The sequence below is a fragment of the Perca fluviatilis genome, chromosome 10 (genome assembly GCF_010015445.1).
Source record: "Perca fluviatilis chromosome 10, GENO_Pfluv_1.0, whole genome shotgun sequence".
NCBI lineage: Eukaryota > Metazoa > Chordata > Actinopteri > Perciformes > Percidae > Perca > Perca fluviatilis.
In genome coordinates this window covers 24,806,411-24,822,088 of record NC_053121.1, presented here as the reverse complement: position 1 = coordinate 24,822,088, position 15,678 = coordinate 24,806,411, and the positions used below count along the sequence as shown (strand labels likewise).

At 40.5% G+C, this 15,678-nt stretch overlaps 2 protein-coding genes across 2 annotated transcripts; both read left to right on the top strand.

The window, feature by feature from the left end:
* Positions 1-1,595: 1,595 nt before the first annotated feature.
* Positions 1,596-7,004, top strand: arl13a (ADP-ribosylation factor-like 13A). The gene is made up of 10 exons (XM_039812761.1): positions 1,596-1,714; positions 2,950-3,066; positions 3,981-4,051; positions 4,156-4,408; positions 5,062-5,167; positions 5,270-5,475; positions 5,577-5,685; positions 6,027-6,294; positions 6,382-6,498; positions 6,608-7,004. The coding sequence occupies exons 1-10, from the start codon at positions 1,695-1,697 to the stop codon at positions 6,661-6,663; spliced, it is 1,323 nt and encodes a 440-aa protein (XP_039668695.1). The 5' UTR covers positions 1,596-1,694; the 3' UTR covers positions 6,664-7,004.
* A 5,151-nt stretch (positions 7,005-12,155) lies between these two features.
* On the top strand, positions 12,156-14,804 carry tmem35 (transmembrane protein 35). The gene is made up of 2 exons (XM_039812754.1): positions 12,156-12,411; positions 13,380-14,804. The coding sequence occupies exons 1-2, from the start codon at positions 12,292-12,294 to the stop codon at positions 13,743-13,745; spliced, it is 486 nt and encodes a 161-aa protein (XP_039668688.1). The 5' UTR covers positions 12,156-12,291; the 3' UTR covers positions 13,746-14,804.
* Positions 14,805-15,678: the final 874 nt, after the last annotated feature.

Sequence of the window (15,678 nt, the reverse complement as noted above, 5' to 3'; positions counted from 1 at the left end):
CACTACATATAACAGTTTAGATTGTGTTTGTTTTACCTATACAGAAAAGTGTAAAATAACAAAAATCTCCCAAATATTGAACTATTGCTTTAATGTTACTGTAATGTATCATAGCAGAAGCTGTGTAGTCCGACCAACTGTAACACAGATTACAATATCAGCAGTTGAGGGTCTTTGCATGTTTGCAATGTGAACAGGAGCAGATGGGGTGTGGTCCTCAGCTGCTGCTGTTTTTGCTGTGTGTGTGTGTGTGTGGGTGTGTGTGTGTGTGTCAGCGTCAGCTGACGCAGGGCTATGGTCAGAGTCTAGGACGAGTCTACTCAGCAGAGGAGGGCAGAACCTGATTGGTTGTTAGTTTAATGACATAATGAGATGAGACCTGCAAACAAACCATTGCTCCAGGTCTCTGAAAGCTGTCACTTGACATTTATAATTTCATTATATCAGCAGAAGCTCTTCTCCATAGTCCACTGTCCATTTTCTTTACATATTCCTATATTACATTAAGTTATTAAATAATCTGTGGTGTGGATTAGTGTGTTTAGAGGCTGCAAATCAAAAACATGTATGCTCAGCTTTGAGTAGACTAAGATTTAACTGCAGCAACTCATCTTAGCATGTCAAGAACTTTAAAATAGAGCCATTCTTTTATTTACTGAGACTAAAAGGTGCACAGCAGCAGTAAAAAAAGATGATGTGAATATGAGGCCATCTAGTGGCATATGCTGCATTACAGAATGTGTTGGACTTGCTTCATGATTGTCTGAATACCATTATTTAATGTGTTGATCCTCTGTACATTTTAGTGAACCACTGTTGCACCTGGAACTTAATATTTAAAGTCAGATAGTTATATTAATTTAGGTTAAATTTCATTTGTGTATGAAATGGGTCTATTATAAGTAAACTTGAGTTTCCTTGTAAAATGCATTGTCATCTGAAATATAACCTTGTTTTTCCTCTTTATTATCCACACTGAATAGCATTTTATTTATGCATGTCCTTTTAGTTTATTTGACAGGAACGTATCCCATTAATCAACAGGAAAACAACTGTAAATGAGCCAGAGTTAGCCTAAATGGCTAATTTGTATCTGTTTTCCCTGGCCAGAAGTTAAAAATGCACCATAAGAATAGCTTTATATTTAAACATTCATATCCACGACATGATATGTATTAAACATACATACAATAAATATATAAACACATTAACTTGTTAGTTAGCTACAATCCATATTATGTGTGAAGTTATCACCACTCCATATCTAATCTGATCAACCTGATGTACCTCACAAGAAAAAATTGCTTTGGTTCCAATTATACCTGAAAACTTGTCTCATGTACATGGTAGTGGGACACCACCGAACAATCACCATAGTTATTATGTCATTATGTCCCAGAGTGACTAAAGTGCATGCTATCACTTTCAGGCTTTCGGGAGATCACAGCACGTCACAGATCACACCACAAGACACATTTCATTCTCCGGGACGTTTAGTTTACCTAAAGAAGAACCATGCCATCCAATGGGATTAGCAGTTGGTTTAGAGGGCTCTGGGATTGGTTGAAATACCAACACAACATTTCCCAGGTTGTACCTCCTGCATGGGGTGACTAAAGGCTTACCGTGAGCCTGATTAGTTTTGTAGCTGGTGGGTACAAGATGTTATTAGAGAGGAGCACCCAAACAAATGCATGGACATAGACTTACTTCTGTAAGTATTCTTTAAATTTCTCCTATCTTAACTTTGCAAAAGTTGCACCTATTACATGTGATTTAGTCAGTCAGTGGTATCAGGCGCTGATCATTTAGTGTCCACTGAGTTTGAAATGCTTTGTTTTAATCTGATGATTCACTGCATTTTACCACCCATGTGTACTAACCATTCATTGTCTGTATGAATTTAAACTGGTGCGCTGTTATTCATCGTGTTTTTTAGTTATTTAAGTTATTACAGATATAGTAACAAAAATAGAGTATTTCTATTAGTGATAAACATAAAGTAATCTACTGTAGGTCTCCTGTGGGTTTATTGTTTACATCAACAGGTTTTTCGATTTTTATGGCACTTTACTGGGTACTATTGTGTTTAATATTCCAATTTCTCATTTTATTTTTGCATTTTGATATCACTAAAATCAACATCTATCTATTTACAAAGTACGGACCGGAAAACATCTCAGTAAACTAAACTACTAAAATGATAAAACTTTTGTATTGCGCAACATTTGTATTGCACATTTCATGTTTTTTTTTTTTTTTTATTCCACAAAGCAAACACATACATCTTTTACATTGACACAGCCCACAACATGCTCGTTTAGTACTGTGGATGGATGGTTTCTTTGAATTGACACTTTGCTATAAATGTCTAAAATGCGGCGATTTCAGATACCTGTGTAAAACATGGAAAACATCCTCACTGTCTTTTACAGCCAAACCAATTATGGGTCAGCAACACTGTAAAAGCAGGCTGTTCTAAACTGGCTTTAGCAGATTATGGAGCCTAAACAGAGGCACTGGACAAAGCACACCTGCTGCTGTGTGTGTATTACAAGACTTGACGGGACAACTCATAGTTGCCTATACATGGCAGAAAGCTTTTACAGGGCTCACACATCATCATTGATTATTGATCCAAGAAACTAAAGAAAAAAAGCTTTGCAATGAAAGTGAGCTAAGAGATGCTAATACAGCGTATTTAAGATTCTGGGGAGGTAGAGAGACATTTGGCAGTCAAAGCATTGCCTGGATGTCTGACCATCTGTAAAAGTCTCCTAAACCCACAGGATACACTTGTGTTGGCCCTGGCCATGACTCCCAGTGACTCAACCGACCGGCCCTGTTTGTGTGTGTGTGTGTGTGTGTGTGTGTGTGTGTGTGTGTGTGTGTGTGTGTGTGTGTGTGTGAGTTATACAAGGTTATATAATGTTGACCATCTGTTTGTAGGTGCCAGTTCCAGAGAAGATGGTGGCCGCTGTGCTCACCTTGCTCACCTCAAGGAAACATGTTCAACCTGATGAGTAACTGCTGCACCTGGTTCTCCAAAATACAGGAGCCAATCAGGTTACAAATAAAACATTTCTTGAAAAATTAAATGTATAATAAACCTCAGAAAATGTGATCAGTGATGCATGTGACGCATTTGGCAAAGCTTCTATCTTCCAAAAAATAGAAAACACAGGTTCAATCAGCCTAATCACAAAGTTAAACCTCATAGATTCACCATATTCAATCAAATAAAATCCCAGTGTTGCTGGGCTCATCGGAACTGGTTTGAAAATGATTATTTTCTTTCTTTTGGAAATAATATATTCATAATATATTCATAATATGAATGTGTATGTCATGCACAGTTCATTGATGCCACCTGACATGATTATTCCGGTTATTGCTTTAATTTACAGCTAAAGGTCCCATGGCATGAAAATGTCACTTTATGAGGTTTTTTAACATGAATATGCATTCCCCCAGCCTGCCTATGGTCCCCCAGTGGCTAGAAATGGCAATAACCGAGCCCTGGGCATCCTGCTCTGCCTTTGAGAAAATGAAAGCTCAGATGGGCCGATCTGGAATCTTGCTCCTTATGAGGTCATAAGGAGCAAGGTTACCTCCCCTTTCTCTGCTTTGCCCTCCCAGAGAATTTGGCCCACCCATGAAAAAGAGAGAGACATCATGGTTTGCAAACAAGCAAAGTGGCAGTTGGTCAAGGCCACACCCCCACCCTCTACCTTGCCCCCCTCTCTCCTCCTCAATAGCATTTAAAGCTACAGACACAGAAATGGCACATACTAAGGAAAGCTCATTGTGGGACTGGCTCTAGTGGCTGTAATTCTGCACCAAGGCTGAATTTCAGATACAGTATTAGGGGACCACTAAGGCCTATATAAAAGCATCCAAAAAGCAGCATGTCATTGGACCTTTAAAGCTATATGGTGCTCTTTTAAGTGAAATTATATACTGTGCATACTTCTTTGCAGGAAAGTGACCATTCTGGTAGTTGGTCTTGACAAAGCAGGAAAAACATCCTCCATCAGAGGAATGTTAAGAGGTAATTCAACAGTGACAGTTTTAATTGCCAATTCAACTAAAAGTGCTTAAAGCTGAAATACGACAACTTATCTACCTGTGTTTTACTTCCTGTCCTTTTTTTAGTCCCCAATGGTGTGGAAACAGGACCCACCAATGGCTGCGTACGACATGAGCTGAGAGTGGAGAACTACCAGGTCACCTTGTTGGATGTGGGGGGCTCAGCAGAGTCGAGAGGAGCCTGGAGGGAGCTCTGTGGAGAAGCCCATGGGATCATCTTTGTGGTGGACTCTAGTGACAGGCAAAGGATAAAGGAGGTCAAGGAGGTTCTTGCTGACCAGCTGAAACAACCGAGAGTGGCAGGAAAACCCCTACTAGTGTAATTATATCATACATACATTACAAGTGTGATCAAACAGCATGTGCAGTGTTGGTGTGCCTACCTGTTCTGCCTTAATAAGAAACCTTATTTATCTATACATGTGTAGAATGTCTGTCTCAGAAAACAGAATTATACAAGCTTTAGCCCACATTGATTTTAGCTCTGTCAGGTATGCATCTACCGTGGAGACATTGGCACTCCTGTTTGTATATCACAGGTGAAGGTTGTTGACCTTTTATTCATTTATATGAATTGTACTGTATATTTATTGCTATATGTTTGTAAATATTATCATTTCTAATGTGCTATGGACCTTCCATTTGTGTCCTGAATAAAGTTATTATTATTATTATTATTATTAATAAACAGTGCCCTCTGGTGGCTGATGAGGGAAAACACTGAAATAACTAATCACTCAATGGTGTTTTTTTGCCCCCAACTACTCCTTCCAGGCAGCGCTGCGACCGCTGCCTTAAGGCACCTAACCCTAACCTTAACCTTAACCTTAACCCTAACCCTAACCAGTGCCTCCTAACGGTGCCTTCCAGGCAGCGCTGCCTCGAAGGCAACGTTGGGGGCAAAAAACACAGATAAACGTAACTGTGAAGCTAAAAGGTGAGTGACTTAGTGCTGAAACCTTTTTTTCTTAGGTTGGCTAACAAACAGGACAAAATGAACGCTTTGCTGGGAAGTGAGCTGATTGAGATTCTGTCCCTGGAGGAGCTGGTCAACCAGAGCCGCTCTCTGTGCCATATTGTAAGTGTTAAAGTTCACTAATGCAATCGGAAAAAAAACACAAATCTCTTGTAGGAAGTGAAACTATGGATGACAGACAAACCTTTTTCCTTTCCCGCTCAGGAGCCTTGTTCAGCCTTAATGGACCTGCGACGCTGGTCGGACAGAAAGACTCTACGAGGCCTTCGCTGGTTGCTGCGTGCCGTTTGTCTGGATTACCCCGAGCTGTGTACTCGTGTAGCCCAGGACAGCAAGAGGCCTCTGGAACCAAGAGAGAGGGAAAAGACCTGGAAAACAGAGAAAGTTTGCAGAAAATCCAAGGGGGAACGGTAGGAGGAGGTTCAACATTATACATATTGTACAGATCAAGATAAACCTAAGCATGATATAATGCTTACATGTTGACCTTTTAAATGTTCTGTCACCTCAGAATGCGATCCAGCAAACCAGATCTTCGCCAGGTTCATCGGCTAAAAGAAAAGCAGAAAAATACAAAGGGTGAAGGAAAGATGCAACCCATTCGAAACTTGCTGCAAAAGGTCAGGAAAATAATTTGCATCCGTTTTACACTCTTATTTGCCACTTTATTGGGTACACCTGTAAAATCTAATGCAATCAACAGCTCAGCCATAACTTCTACCTTCACAAAAGATAATATCTTTTTTACACTTTTGATTGACACCATCAGAGAGGTATTCATTTAACTATATGTTTTTCATTGGGGTTGTAGTTTGCAGTGACGAAGAACTGGACTGCATTTCAATTGAAATATGGATATGTTTTGCCAAACCATATTTTTGTATTTTGTTTGTCATGATTGTGAAGTCCTCTATAATAATGTGATTTGAAATGAATATTACAATAAATAACTGGTTTACAGGAAACCAGTCTGAAAAAGAAGACAAAGAAGAAGAAGAAGCCGGTTAAGGTCCAGGAAGGTGAAAAGGATCAAGTAGAAGCAAATGAACAGGAGGAGGAAGAGGAGGGTGACGGTAATGAAGGAGAGCATGAAAACTCTGGCCACAGAGAGAAAGCCAGCAGTGCCCTGATCCCCCCGAAAAAAGGCAAACCAAAACGCAAAACAAAAGTGAAGGAAGAGACTCTGGACGTGCCAGCATCACCAGACAATGATGAGAAGCCGCTTAAAGGTTGAAATCAGTTATTGATGGCCAATATGTTTTGGTTATTAGCTGTTTAAGAATGGAAATCTAACATTTCTTTTATCTTATATCTAGCTAAAGGGGAAAGAAGGAAGAAGAAGACAGTTGTCAAAGTGAAAAGGAAGAACAAGATCAACACAGAGGAGATGTCTGGAGCTTACGCGCAACCTGTGGACCTGTCTGCAACCTTTGGTGAGCTTCATCCACATCTTCCATCTCCAAATCGAATGCAATAACACTTTGGACGCTGAAATGAAATCACGGCTTTAATTTTAAAAAAGATGAACCTGTCTCCTGATAGATCTTTACCGAAAAGCAATACTGGCTCTGAAGGAACATCAGAATCAGGGACAGTGAGAGTCAATGTGCATCCTGAGTGTGAGGAGGTGGTCCACGGCGGTCGGACACGGTCACACTTCATCACTTCAAAGACTGACACAGAGATTCTGTTATATGTCTTCATCACTTTCTATAAACTTCAGACCTGATCCCTGAACCTTTGGAGTGAAACTGCAAATTCTAATGTGTAGGGGGCACGTCTGCATAATCATGTAATGATAGAGTACTATTAGTAATAAAAAATTAAAACATTACAGAAAAAGATACATAACAATGTAAACATTTTAAAACGTTAAAGATGAAATTGTGTACCTGGCCAAATTGTTAAAGGCGATTTTGTTTGTATAAATCTATGCATTTTTGATTGTAAGGAAAACATGATGTTTCAACTGTCTTTTTTTTTACAGAGTTTGAATACTGTTAAGACATTAACAGAGCACCAGGCAGAGTATGGTACATTGTTAATGATAATAATATTAATAAACATTTTCTCACAACTTGCATGGAATATCTATTGTGTTTACACTGAAGCAGCAGCAACAAAACAAAGTATTTGTGCTAAAAGTTATTAAGATTTAAAAATATAACGCTGACAACAAACGAAGAACAAGATTGTTTATCTGAATGTATACACAAACAAACTTGGTTCTGTTGTTTCCGGTCTCTAGATGGTCGAGACTTCTTATCCTTAACCAATCGAGGCAATGCCTAACCTCAACCATCTCGTGAGACTTTCTCAAATCTTGCGTTACCATCTATAGACACAACCGTTGTTCCCCCTCTTTTTGTCATTTCGTAATTATTCTGTCAGAAATGTAGTGATCACAAGACATTCCTCCATGGCAGAATTTTAGTCATCTTGACCTTCTTCCACAATCCACAGTTTGTTTCCTATATCTGGATAAACTCTTACCAGATGGCACAACAGATTTGAGTCTTAGTGCTGCAGCTTCTATACTGACATACTCCTTGACAAAATGCAAAAAGCAATTACACAATCGTTAAATTGACAAAAGATAAACATAAGTGGTTTGTTGATTATAAAGAGCTTTTCATGCAAATCCATCGTGGCAAATAGTTCTGTTGAAGTGTCGCCATTACTCGCTGGTATTTAAATAGTCCTACATTAATCTCATTTTGTTTCCTGGGTACCCAATGAACTTGGGGTTTGGAATTTGGAGCAGTTTGGACAGTGTTGGATATTAATAAGTGTGAATTAAACTAAATGACCACCCAATAAAGGTTGAGGAAAGAAAGTTGAGGAAAAAAGCTAGCTATAACGCTGGCTCTTCCGTGTCTACCATACACTGTATAATATTAATGGACAAAGCATCCGGTTCGGCCAAGTGCTGCAAATGCAGAAGTGCCTTAAACTTGCATTCTATCTGAATTCCAGCAGAGGGCGACACGTGCGGTTGCAAAAGAGGTCGGTTTCTGTAGAAGTCTATGGACAGTTGGACAGTCTGGCGAGGTCGGTGAGTCGAGTCTGTTCAGTGTGTTCCGTGTTCCGTGCCGTCGTCCGTCTGAGGGGCTGTCAGCCTTCATTTTGGCCGACCTGACATGTTCAGTCGGAAACAGGGCAGTCGGGACTCACCCGGAAATGGCAAGCGGATGAGCCTCTCAAAATCTGACGAAAATCTTTTGAACTGACCTGTGTCGATCTGAAATGAAGACAGATTCAGCAACTGCATGGCCTATTTCTTGCTTAAAAAGTTTTCAGAAACACGTTTCAGTAAACTATTTTAGTACAATATGAGATCGTATTCTGAACAAGCCGCCATGACAGTCTGGCTTTGAATTTCCGGAGAAAACAAACTCACGTGACGTGTTCGTCCAATCAGCTGCCGGTTTTCATTTCTTGGGCAACAATAAAAAGTACCCTTTGATACAGAGTAGCGCCGCCTGCTGCTATGGAGATGTATTACGTACGGTCAAGTCGGTGTCACCTCAGTGTGTTTTGAGGCAGTTTTTAGGATCTCGGGGACCCGAATGATCAGTCCGACTGCCTTTTCTAACAACGGTCGGCCGTCTGGTTAGTGTGTCAGCGACATATGAGAAAGTGACCCACTTCTCACTTGATTTATTACCTCAGTAAACATTTTCATAGTGAGTTTATGGTCTCCATCGCTAGTTCGAAGTCTTCTGCAATAAAAAAAAGCCCATCTTAAATTGCATTTTGTGCGACACTACATATCAAACAAAAGCAAGACACTATATTGTATTAAGTTTCTGTGAGCTGTAAATTCACCACTTCTAAATACACAGCAGCGAAAGACAACTTCATCTCGGAGCCGACCGGGCAAATAGAGCAATCTTCCTCCTTCTCACTCAGACTAACCCTCTATGCTCACCCTGGGTCCAGTTGTTTAAGAATGCTGCTAACTTATAACACTAACAACATTACTGTCGGCTAAATAGTGTTGAATTTGAAATAAAAACGATTTATGACAAGACGAGACAGCACCGCCGTCAGTGCTTTGGGGTCCTTCTGTAATTTTGGGGTACAAAGGTTCTGGAGAAAGCTACACGCAGCAGTACCTCAGGCCAAGCAAACAGGCACATTTTGAACAGGCACTGTACTAGTCAGATAATAAAGAAGGATCTATCTTAAATGAAAAGTTTAACATTTTGGGAAACACTTATTCGCTTTCTTTCCAAGTGTTAGATGAGAAGGTCAATATCACTCTAATGTCTGTATGGTAAATACATAGGAATCTCATCTGGAGAACTCATTCTATTTTTATGGGTAAATATAAAGCTACTGCTAGCTCTGTTGATACATGAGCATCAAGTTTTCTGATGTGTGCATATTTCCATTTTTGTGTGTGTGTATAGGCCTACAGTGGAGAAAAACTGTAAAGTCGCCTAAACATGATACGCGGTAAACAGCTCACAGTGCAGCGCAGGTAGGCTATACGTCATCATTGCTTCTGGCTTTAGTTGCGCCTTAGAGGTCAGCTGCATCGAGGTCAAAGTCAAACTTTGAGCGCAGCCCTAGGTGGCATTTTTGAGCAGTGCGCCCCACCAAGGGGAGCGCTTCCTCCAAGTTGTCTTCACCACAATCCCAATAGAAAATGAAAATCTTCGAGATTACATCTTTAAAGCAACAATATGTCACTTTTCCCGCTTCGGTCCCCCTACAGGTTAGAAACGGAATTGTCCGTTACATTACAGTGTGCAAGTTTGCCAGATCGGGTTGCAGGGCCGGCCCAAGACTTTTGGGGGCCCTAAGCAGGATTTGGTTTGGGGACTCTGCACATTGTAACGTTTTGCCACTGCACTTGGCACTAAACCAACTTGTGTATTGTAAATATTAGTTTAAGCACTCATAATGTGCAAATAAGCATTTAAAGACTAATGTGGTACCAATTAGCAGCAACACCTTATCTTTAAATAGACCGGCTCAATTGTGAGACATCAAGCACTCTTGGGGGCCCTCTGGTAGCCACGGGGCCCTAAGCAGCCGCTTAGTTCGCTTATGCGTCGGGCCAGCTCTGTCGGGTTGCCTCGGATCTGTAGTTCGAATGAACTGGACAATGTAATGTAATGGACAATTCCGCTTCCAACCTGTAGGGGGACCAAAGCGGGAAAAGTTACAAAAGCTGCTTTCCGACCGGAGGGATTTTTGCAGTTCCTAGAATATAACGTTCTTAGAACCCTTTTTTTCTCCTGTTCCGACTGGACCAATTTGGGGATTATTAAGTTCCTCTGGCCACAGTCCCTGTAACTCTTTCAGCTCGTACTTCAGGGCAGGGTCTTTTCCCTTTTCCGCATAGTGGTGGTTAGATGGCTGTGATTATAATAGCCGCTTTCTGACCAAGTAGTTACAGGAACGTAGTTATAGGAAAAGTCCACTTCTAAGCAGTTCTACTAACTACTCTCCCCCAAAACCATTTTACCATTTGTATTCGCACTGGCCAAGTGGCCATAGGGACTATAGGAGGGGTAAAGGAGTAATGCAAGCACGGCAACAGTCTTTATAGCGTTAAAATCAGAAAACAAAAAAGTGTGAACCAAATACTAAATGTAATGTATATAGCATATTTGTCATAATTTAAACAAGTCTCCCGAAGAGAAACGGGTATCTCTCTCTCCCCCTCTCTGCCGGCTGGGTTGTGGACGTGTGTGTGTGTGTGTGTGTGTGTGTGTGTGTGTGTGTGTGTGTGTGTGTGTGTGTGTGTCTGTGTGTGTGATGCCCGGACAGCGAGGTTGTCAAGCCTCGCTAAGGCACGCTTGTGGAGTTTAACTCCGAAAAGACAGTTAACCACAGGTTCCCGTTAATCTTATGATGGACATGTGTTGTGATATTTAAACAAACAAACTGCCAATGGCGAAATAAAAGCCTCTTATTTACAAGAGCGGTCTGAGAGACCTCCGGCTTACAGCGGGGTTTCTGAGCAGGACTAGCCGAGCGATGAGTTTGCGGCCGGGGCCGGCGTCTGCCGACTGTCGCCTGCCGACTGTCGCCTCACTTCATGGAGCTTCTCACCTCCGAAAACTTTGAAGCAAATGTTCAATTCGGCATCAATTTTCGCAAGACTGCCTATATTCGAAATGTTAACAGTTCATTTCTCGCCTAAAATGTTGTCAGAAGTGAATTTAGTGATGAATAACATGGCGAAAATTGTTAAAATTGTCCCGTTGTTGGTCTGTCTGTACCGGAAACCCGACCCTCGTTGACCTAGGTCCCTATGCTGAAAAGGGAACAGCGAAAAGACCCTGCCCTGAAGTAGGAGCTGAAAGAGTTACAGGAACTGCCAGAGGAACTTAAAAATCCCCAAATTGGTCCAGTCGGAACACGAGAAAAAAAAGAGTTCTAGGAATTTTATGTTCTAGGAACTGCAAAAATCCCTCCGGTCGGAAAGCGGCTAATAACAAAAGGTCAGTTCCTGTGACCACTTGGCCAGGGTGAATGCAAATGCTACTTCTAAACCGTTCTACTAACTACTCTTCCCCGGTTTTGGGGGAAGAGTAGTTAGTAGAACGGTTTAGAAGTAGGAATTTTCCTTTTTGTGTTCCTGTAACTACTTGGTCGGAAAGAAGCATTGTGTTGCTTTAATTTAGTAAAAACTGAAAATGGGGAAACTCATTCCAGAAGTAACAAAATACACCTGCCATCGGCACCTCTCTAGTTTATTAGAGTATCAGTTTTATTATTAGTTGTATCTAATTTGTTTGTTCCATACAAATTTAAAAACGTCAATTTGTAGTTTTATGGGGAGTTGCGGGACTATTTTTTTTTGGTTGGTGCAGTGACTTACTAGAGTTTTTGCTGGTTGCTTTGCAACCATAGACAGTATATAAACGTTTGCAACCTCAATGTATGATCTTCTGACCTAGCTAGCTAACTCTGCAAGTTAAAATTGAAATAGGATGTATTGTAGCCTAGCTAGCTAGTTATGGAAGCTAAAGTGGCCTATTAATTATGAAAAGTGTAAAGCTGTGTTTTGAGTTGTAGGTGAGCTCCTGTCAGCTACAGTTGTGCTCCTGGATGCGGCGCAGAGAGAGGACCTGCGCGTCGCCATCTTTGTCATTCACCCAGAAGCCCATCCCCCTGGTGGTGCATCTTCACCGGGAAACCGTCCGACTTTCATTTCAATTCAGTTCAGGGGGAAGCGCCGAAGCGCCTGCTACACGCAGCGAAAGATGGCCTCACCAAGGACAATTACTATTGTGGCCCTTTCTTTTGCTTTGGGTTTATTTTTCGTGTTTATGGGGACCATTAAACTCACTCCGAGACTAAGCAAAGATGCATACAGTGAAATGGTGAGTAGTGAAAGCTTAACAATAAACTGTCCGCATCTGTGGGGGTAGCTAACGATAACGTTAAAGGCCATTGTTCTGTGTTGGCTGCAGACGCGAAAGGCTCTCAGGCTCGAATAATGTGGAGTTGCTGACCTAAATAGTAAAAGATGCGGAAAATTAAAGCTTTCGATGTCGAAATGCTCTTCATAACTAACGTCACTGCCTCTGTGAAACATTGACATTAGTTCATTTTCCAGAGTTGATTCCTGTATTTCAAATGTTAAGACCTGCTGTACCGTTATTGCATGTAGTAACACATTAATACAGTTGCAGCTACGCCTGTATGTTTAAGATGAACTTGAATGAATATTTTGGTATTAACACGGGCAACAGCCATGAATCAGTATGGATACAAAGCAATCCGAAAATGTGTCTAACATTAGCTAGTAAACGCTAAACAGGGATCAATAAGGAATGATAGATCAATACATGCTATAATTTAGCTGAACGATGCAAACATATATGCAGGATAATCAGCAGATTTCTATATTTTATAGCTTTCTCTTTATAGCTTAAATAGGTTGTAGCTGCTATGCTTCTCCTTTAATACGAAGAGCAATGGCGGCGGATTCCAGCAAATTCTGTGAGATGCACCCACTGGTGCTGATGTTGAAATGACCAGTGTGGAAGATGATAGCTGGCATGCATTTAGGCTCCATGCAAACTGCAATGACTAATATGCTCACAAGATTTCTTCTTATAATAATTGTTTACAGTAACAGACTATTAAGCAATAGGTCGAAGAGCAATTTTGCAAGCATAGTGATGAAATAAATGCTTTTGAATGATAAACACTTGACTTGAGGATGGTGACGTTACATAGTCCTTAAATAGCCTCACCCAAAGACACCCATGAGAGTTTGTATGACATTAGTTAAATGTGAGTTCAATGAGATATTTAAATAGATCTTTGTACTTTATCCTTTCAGAAAAGGGCATACAAAAGCTATGCCAAGGCATTGCCAGGCCTGAAAAAGATTGGTATCAGCTCAGTCCTGCTTCGTAAGATCATTGGCTCTCTGGAGGTGGGCTGCGGTGTGGTGCTCACCCTTGTACCCGGCAGGCCGAAGGATGTGGCCAACTTCTTGCTGCTGCTCGTCATGCTAGCTGTACTGTTCTTCCACCAGCTAGTAGGAGACCCCCTGAAACGGTACGCCCACGCTCTAGTCTTTGGTATTCTGCTCACCTGCCGACTGCTTATTGCCCGCCAGAGTGACGACCGGCCGGAGAGAGAGGACAGCCGAGAGGAACAGCACATCAATGACCAGGAAAAGAACAAGGTCAAGCAGTCTTAAGAGCCTCTTCTACTTAGGTCCAAGCCACAACGAAGGGAACCTGGTGCGCCCCTATGGATTGTAGTAATTCATATTTTGAAGGAATCAGTCACTTCCAGTAATATCCTCACATCCATCTCCTGTTCCATCCAGCTGGCTGACTGATTACTCCTTTGCACTCTTACTGTGAAACTGAAAACTTCTGATCCATACACACTCTACATAACCGTGGACAATCATACCTGTGGAAACTCTCATAAGCTCAGCTCATTGTCTAAATAGTGAATAAATTTTTCCTATTTATTTTAGTCCTACACTGTGTTAAATGTTTGTGTTTTTAATCTAGTGAATTCATTTATGTTAAAAGTTGATTTGAGAATGCTGTTTTTCAAGAAAGAATCTTTGTAGCTTGTTTTTTCTAATTTGTTTTTATACTGTAGGAGAAACTGATAATTTAGGAGTTTCAATCGTTTAAGCATGTTTCATTTGGTCAAGAGTATAGAACATGAACTAAAATGAGCACTTTTGAAACAATTTTGTACTAATTATACATCAACTAGTATTACATAGCCACAACCTATTTTGGTGCAGTGTTGCCAGAACGCAAATCTCAGAAAGAAAAAATATATAAATCCTTGTGCATTTTTCATTTCAGTACATTTTTGTAGAAGAACGCATGAAATCCTTTCTCCCAAAGTTAAATTAGCTGGATATCCCCTTTCTCCTTTCAGTTCAGGTATCACAATTAAGTTGTTTAGCTGGGAATTACAGCGGTTGCTGCCTCAGGTGTCTGCTGCTAGATTGTACAGCAGAACATAACCAAATTAAAAAAGTATTTTTGCCTGTTAAAATCGGAATTTACCTTTGTAATTCACAGTTGAAGTCATAAACTTATTCACGGTCTCTTAAAGATTTTGCGGATTGGTTTGGTTTTTTTCTCTGAAGATATAAAACGCATTCCTGTTAAAGTTCTGGTTAGGGGATACAATCTCAATTCAAACTCCTGTCAGTATTGGGGATTCACAACATTTATGTAAATGATATACTTAAAATAAAGAATTGGAGGTGAGACTGCCTAAATATTGTTTGTTTTATTAGCTCTCTCGCATGTCTTACAGTTTAAGTTAATAATATAAATAATTACATTTGCAATGGTGGGTGCTGTAGTGGGATTTTTGTGTTGTAATCTTGTTATATAACTTCAGACAGTCCCTGTCAAGGTAATTCCATCATATCACCATATTAACTGCATACAAAGCTTTATGGACGAAGATATGTGGTTCGCTGTGAGGGATTTGTTGCTTATTTTATTCTATGCATTACAGGTCGATCAGTTTTGTGATCTTAAGTCAATTTCTGCTTAACGCAATAATTCATAATAGAAATTGTATTGTCAATTTAGTATGAAATTAATGTAGCTATGAGGAAATTGTATCATAGAGGAAGCCTGATTAAATAGTTTTATTTTGTAAATAAATATCTCTTTTGATGATTTCTGACTGCAGAATTTGACTGACATTTTTAGAGAATGGGCTGAAAATGTGCGTCATTCTAGTGCCATTTTCAACACAGCAAAACCCACACCTAATTCTAACCCTACAGGGGCAGAAAAGAACCAGGCCCCTGGGAGACCAAACACTGAGGGTGAGGGGACAAACAGCTCAACTCAGAAAGGTCTTTCTTTTATGTCTCTTGCTCTTAAGACAAAATGGAGTGATTTTGCCCTTGCTCCTACCCCTAAGCATGACAACTGGACTGGCGGCACTTACAGTTTACAGTTTGGGAGTAAAGTCACTGTGGTGCTTGCTTAACAGCTTGACCAACATAAAAACAACTAAATACAGCAACAAGTACAGAGACTGCACCCTCCTGCAGTTTCCCATGTCATATTCTTACAATCTGGATTTGTATGGTTTAGATAGTTTAATATAGTATAGAATAGTTTTAGTTTTAT